The 6,977-nt window shown below is 40.7% G+C and overlaps 1 protein-coding gene across 1 annotated transcript in view; it reads left to right on the forward strand.

Moving 5' to 3' along the window:
• LOC100741674 (protein expanded-like) overlaps positions 1-6,977 on the forward strand; it is a 126,558-nt gene that overhangs the window by 116,954 nt on the left and 2,627 nt on the right. The window contains exons 7-12 of the mRNA XM_024368401.2: positions 2,584-2,824; positions 3,477-3,752; positions 3,983-4,148; positions 4,562-4,870; positions 5,163-5,441; positions 5,878-6,976. Coding sequence (XP_024224169.1) covers positions 2,584-2,824; positions 3,477-3,752; positions 3,983-4,148; positions 4,562-4,870; positions 5,163-5,441; positions 5,878-6,976 — 2,370 coding nt within the window. The remainder of the gene's footprint in view (positions 1-2,583; positions 2,825-3,476; positions 3,753-3,982; positions 4,149-4,561; positions 4,871-5,162; positions 5,442-5,877; position 6,977) is intronic.

Consider the following 6,977-nt stretch of genomic DNA (forward strand, 5'->3'; position numbering starts at 1 on the left):
AATCGTTCTGTTCAAAGAGAAAGAGAAAGACAGGTGGGTGGTAAATAAAGAACAAGAAAGAAAGCAGGAAGGAAAAGAAAAAAGGGTGGCTCGGATCTCCCTCTCACGAAACGAAATCTCGACTCCTGTCCGGTAGCTAAGTGCTACCTACTCTTGTAATTATAAATTATTACGTGGCGCGTGATAGATAGACCGTACGCATTAAATGAAAGCATTCGTCCCGGTAATTATACCGATCCGTAGTTGCTTTCTGATTTCCACTCGAAACCCGTGATTTACATCCAGCCACGCCGCATTCACCGCACGTCCGCGTCGACGAGGGTTTAATTCGTGAAAGGACCAACATGCTTGGAGGACGATCGAACACTCCAGTCGACCTTTCGTTAATTCTTCCCTTGCTTGGATCATTTTTCTTAATCTTTTTCATCGCATCTGCCAGCTTGCTTTCCGTTTGATTCGTCTGGAGATTTCTAACCTGTTACATGCTTCTGCTGTATTTCTTGCGTTAACGCGCGTGGAAATTGCGCGTTCGCGAGATATAGTTACGTATATTACGTATATTACGTGTTGAAGTTTTTCACTAAAATTATGGTTGAAGATCCCTTAAGAGATCCATCTGTCTGAGTAACATTTCCACGATGACGTTTGAACAAGAAATTATCGAACAAAATTAGATCATTGAATTGGAGAAATTCTATCGCGATGTCAAGTCCGCTGAAACGTCTGATAACAGATATTTTTTCCAGAAAATTGAATTAGCTTGAATCGATAGTATCCCCGACACGAAGTGTCGAAGAACCGTAGAAGATTATTAAGAATCGTGGAGAATTAAACTTACAGATTTACGGGGACGGTGTCGTTATGCGTAACACGTACAAAATATGTCGAACGTGACGTTGCGAATCTCCAAGGATTCAAGCGCTAGCAGCGCATTGTTTATCATTACGCGAAATTGCATGACGATGTGTCTTTCGGCACAGGTCTCCACGACTAGTTTCTTGAAAGTGGATCTACGACGTAACCCAAGAAGAGAGCCTATATCGTCATTCGCAAGGAGTATAGTCTCACAATTCATATTTTCTGTTTGACTATACCAGCGCGTTGCTTGAGACATTTTCTTTTATATTCTTTCTGAAATATGCCCTTTCGTGCCAAGATTAATTCCACGTTATGTTGTCCCTAGAGACCAACCGATTTAAATTTCGAATAAATACAGTAGCGTACAAATTTCCTAGATTTTATGTCTGCGTCTCAATGCAAAGCATTTTTATTGGATTCAAATCAATTGGGCAGACTATTTCATAACTAGTTTTAGTTTAATTTTTTAGTGTTCTAAATGACGACATGGACAGCGTGTTTTGGGTCATTATCTACCCGACAAACCCAATCCTGGGGCATGTAATTTGTCGCAAAAGTTCTTCGCTACGTTTAAAGATACACGACGATTCGTTCGCAGTGTTTGCAAAATCATGTACGAGAATTATCGCAACACTGGCGAAGATCTGCTGTACAGGGTCTTCTTACGAACAACAACTTCAGATTAACGTAATGTTACGTGATAGCGCATATTTTTCTTTTCTATTTTCAACACCCGACAATTATGCTGTTGCACTGTGTATGTCTAGATGACTGTTTTGATATCACGTCTTCCGGCATACGGTAAATCGTGGATTTTGTTGCAGTTATTCTTTGTAGAGGGACTCTGATTGCGTTATGTTGTATCAATTAGCTAATGAGAATTCCTGGATCGTATGACGTGTGTTTCAATTATGGCTCGTGAAATATCATGTTTTTCGATTAAGCTTTCGCAATGGCCGAATTACATAATCTCTGCTTGCCTCCGATTTGTTAATATTATTAGTAATTGAAAAGATCGTTTTGTAATATATGTATCTGTGTATCGAGTGAGCGGACGATTCGAAGCTAATTAGTTCCTTATTTCGTTGTTATTACATCGGATAATAGATAGTGTTCGCTGGTCGTACGAAGTTTTGTAAATAACTATTTTTATGGCACAACTACCGTCCAAGGTTACACGTAACCGTGACACTGTGTTGTAATAACCTGATCATACGTTAGTTTGGAAAGTTCTGCCGCAAGGTGTCTGACTTTCGTATTTTGTATTTATATATGTATCTATGTGTTTTATGACGAGTCAGATGATTTATAGCAAATTCGAGGAAGCGCGTAGAATGTAACAAAAAGTAGTTTAATCATCTTCCAACTTTTGTCTGAATGATAATCGAGAGAATAAAATAATGACGTACAAGACGAAACGACGAACTAAGCAAACTCTTAGCTCGAGATTTTTAATATCGCTTACGTTTAAATAATTAAACTTTACATAACGCAATCTTTCTTTTTTGCTTATTCTTTTTATTAACAAATTTTATGACTTTTTATACCGCGTCCAGTCATCGTAGAACTACTCGTAGAACAACTTCGATCACGCAAATTAATGGGAAGAACTTGTTCCCAATGTGTAGTTTCTTGTAAAGAAAGGAAAAAAAAACTCGCTCGATAATTAAAGATAGTTAATCACGTAGAACAAAAACGAAGCTAACCGGTTGATTATCATTTCAGCGATGAAACGACGCGCCACCACTATTACCTGCAACTGCGCGACAATGTTGTCAGGCATGGCGGTGGGGTGGAGAACCTCCATCCTCACCATCCCTTACACGAACCATCTATCGTTACGCCCTTGCTCACACTCGCGGGTCTTGCCCTACAAGCCGATCTTGGCGATTACTCCGAAGAACGACACAGGCCACACGCAGGATCTGTGGGATACTGCAAGCCCACGGACTACCTTCCGCCACACGTAAGTATTTCATTCATATTTACCGACCTCCTTGGTTAAAATGTTCTATCTGTTATTTTAAAACTCAGAGGAATCGAAGTTTTATCGTTTCCCTTGTCCCATCTTTGCTTTTCTTCGTTCAATTTAAAATGTGCAGTTACTATTTCGTAAAAGCCCATGAAACTAGACTGCGAATGTTTATGCAATTTCACACTTTTACTATGAACGTAATCGAAGAAAATGTAGTCTAAATGAATATTTGTTTCATCTAGTAAATATCGTAATAAGTGATCTACGTCGAATACTTCATACATTGTTCGTCCTTCAAATTTCTCACAAATACGTGAAAAGTCCACAGTTCGAATAGGTATTGAACAATCAACTAACAAACTATTTTCTCCTATAGCGGATTTGAACAAAAAAAAAAAAGTATCTTCGACACTCTATAGATAATTAACATTTGTTTTTCTACGAATCAGCCGCTGGAATGTAGACCTATCCCAAGCGCTAATATCTCTCGATCGTAAAGGCCATTAGATACTGGCTGGAAAGTTTAATTCCAACGCGTTTACGCGTTATAGTTATCGTCTATCAATGAGTGCGCGTTGTAATTTGCGGAAGCGGTAGTTATTGAATTTTCATTTAAACGTAACGAACGATTATGTTGGATTAGATGTGCCTCGAGTCGAATGTGCTCGCTGTGCTTGCGGCACAGCACAGGGACAACCGAGGTTTATCGAGGGAGGAGGCAGAACTGCAATACATCCGGGAGGCGGTGCTGCTGGAGGCGCCGCTCAACGCTCACCTCTATCGGTTACGAAGAAGCAAGAACGAGGCAGGTCCGGGACGCATACTCCTTGCGATTTGCGCTCGCGGGGTGCGAGTCTACGCTGAGGAGGAAACACCGCGTGTCTTCGCCTGGAACAACATCGGCAAACTTTGCTTCGACGTTAGTTTTATGCATTGTGTGATGTATCGTGTTGTAGTTTGTCCTCTTTTCACTGTTTTTATACTTACGAAAATCATGCAAACGTGACACGTTATTCGTTAAAGTAACGTATCAAAGGTTATAATACCATTTTCTTTTCTTTTTCGCGTCGAAAAAATTTATCAAACTTGTTCAATCTACGTGAAATATCTATATCGGAAATCTTTTAATTTGTTGCATTTCTATTGCAGCGCAAGAAGTTTGAGATACGCGCAGTCGATCAGCCGGACAAGCTCACCCTTTACAGTGGATGCGATGATAAAAGCAAATTGCTTCTGGGACTCTGTCGAGATACCCATCAGTTCTCCATGGCCATAGCACCTAGAGTAAACGAAGCGAAGAGGCGAGAAGAGGAAGGTCGGTTGGGCGAAATTTATATTGTTCAAAATTAATAGCCTCTGTTCTTTTTACCAATCTTATTGATAAATGTATAAAAAGTCATTTTCAACTGTCCAAGTACACCTGTTGTTACGACACGATTTGGGTTTCTTTTTGTCATATTTCATTGGTTTCTTCTTCCCTTAACGCTTTTGTATATAAATTTGTATTCCCTTCTTGTTCTTTATCTATGATTAAATATTTATGTCGATCAAATTGCCTATCTTGAATGGAATCGAATTCCAGTGACGTCTACAATTTGATTAGGTAAAACTTGTATTAATTTCAAATTAAACATAGTCAAATTTTAATTGGTATAACGTTAAAAAGAAATCTCTTTGATACGAAGCTGCAGTCTTATCTCAAAATCAATGTTCTCTTTTTTATTTCAGAGAGGAAAGTACTTCGCGACTGTTACATGTATCCTGCCCGGTGCAAGCTGAGTTTAACAGCACGTGGGGCGCGCGGTGACCAACGAATTTCTGTTATCTCGAGCACGTCGTCCAACACGACTTCTGGAATTGTCAGCGACCGGGTACACAGCGAGGATGAACCAGACACGGCGCCCGCCTCGACCGAATGTTTGCCACGTCTTACTGAAAATACTTCATACTCTGGTATTCAGTGCGGTGTTGTCAACGGCTCGAATGCAAACGTCGAGGATCGTTCCATGCCGTCCTCTCCAGTCTCCACTGTGGATGGTAAATTTATTTCCTCTATACGAATATAGAATTTACAAGGATTGAATTATATAATGATAAGCATAATAAGAATTATGTGCATAACCGTAACCAAATTTTGAAGGTATGTTTTATGAGTAAAAATGAGAAGACTTTTCTCAAAAACGTAATTGTTTCTTCAAACATTTAACTCCTTTAACGAATTTTGTAAAATTATTTTAAGAGCATATCAAAATTTATCACAAAGTAGTAACGGTAGATATTTGTAATATACAAATATATACAATCTTACAAACCATCGCACGAATTACAGAAGTTGATGGTACAGACAGCACTCCTACAACGGCTGCATTGCGATTGACATCGAACGCGGCCACGGCGGCTGAAGGGTCACAATGTAGCAGCAGCTGCAGCACGGTCGTGGTTGTGAATGCACCTGCTGGTGGACCGCCGCGAATGCGGCGTACATCCGCGACTTCCAGTCTGGAACTCGGTTATTCGCATACGGCACAGAATTCAGCGGTTTCGTCAGAAACTGCTAGCTTTCCTGGCGCCATTTACGACAGGTGCAAAAAAGGTGGCAAATACGCGGGTAAGTTTTACAAAAAATTATGTATACCTCCAGATTAAAAGAATATAGTAAGACCTTAAAATATACAATGATATTTATTCAAATGGTAAAAGTATGAGGGGAACTTAACTATTTGTTAAACATACATCTTATATCTTGATAAAATATTGACAATAATTTCGATAATTTAGATTTGTTAAGAAAAAAAGTATTTTAAGGTCGTCTCTTTTTAAATTCTAGAATTTTTATCTCTGACTTACATGTATATACTGCAATTTTGCCTACAATCATTTTTATTCTACCAAAAAGCCATAAATATGTTAGTTAACTAAGTAAGTACCATGCCATGTTTGCTTCACAGGGTATTCAGTTGCAACTAAACAAATATCAGTAATTATTTTACATCTCTATCGATTATAACGTTAATTTTGTACTATACGACATATTTCCTTTTCAGGTACTGACATTGCTAGCGAAACTAGTGGGGTATATACCCTCAGGAGTAGTGAGATGCAGGATGAAAGAATGGGAGATTTATATTCACCTACCGGTGACGCGAACGGATCTTCTACAGCGAGCGACGTGTGTGCCTTAAGTTCTGTTCAGTCTACGACTGACGAGGCTTCTGTAACATCTGGTTTTTATACCATACACAGTGGTCTTAGATCCGAGACAAGCGACGTGTATACAGAAGATGTTGGTACCGAAGATCAGGAACCTATTTACAGCGTCTGCAAAGGTGATGAGGACGTTAGTAACGTTGTTTCTACCATGACGGGAGCTCTGGATCAGCAGCTCGAAGATTCTAGATCACGCAGTAATAGCATACTGAGCGCAGGAAGCTTCAGAGGCGATGGTAGTGACCCTTCCAGCGTTGGACCTCTTTTGTCAGCCGATGAACTTTCGGATTTAATAGTTGGACGTTATCCTCCTCGAAAGACCATTAGCAATTCCATGGACTCTGATTGCGACTACGTTACTATGCCCCCACCACCTCCGCCACCAAGAACCGATAGCGACAGGCAACTTCCTCCACCTCCTCCTTACCCAGTAAGCATGGACTACGCAACCATAAACTCACCGCGACCCAACATATCCGACATCGAAAGGGAACCTCCGCCTCCACCACCATATAATGCTACTCGCGGCGAGTTCGTACCTTTGCCACCACGAAGAACCGATCCACCACCACCGCCACCTTACACTTCACCCAGGGAAAGAATTCAGATACCACCGCCTACGCCTCCGAGAAACGACGCGGTAACACCCAGAGAACCACCACCTCCACCGCCTTATCCCGAGGTTTCGGAGGTCACTCGACAGGAAGCAATTTCCAAATTGTATCCAACGACGAGCGAAGAAATCGTATCGAGGGTGACGTCCACGAAAATACAAACGGGTCTAGCAAACAGCAAGATGAACGCCACTTTGACGGCTTCAAAGACCATCAACGCCAATCAAGTCAATGTCAATGACGTTGCTTCGGTTGCCCCGAAACCACCACCTAGAATTCAACCACCCACTTATCCCGGTGACAAAATGAAACCTACGCCAGTT

Source organism: Bombus impatiens, unplaced genomic scaffold (genome assembly GCF_000188095.3).
Source record: "Bombus impatiens unplaced genomic scaffold, BIMP_2.2 scf_0442, whole genome shotgun sequence".
Lineage (NCBI taxonomy): Eukaryota > Metazoa > Arthropoda > Insecta > Hymenoptera > Apidae > Bombus > Bombus impatiens.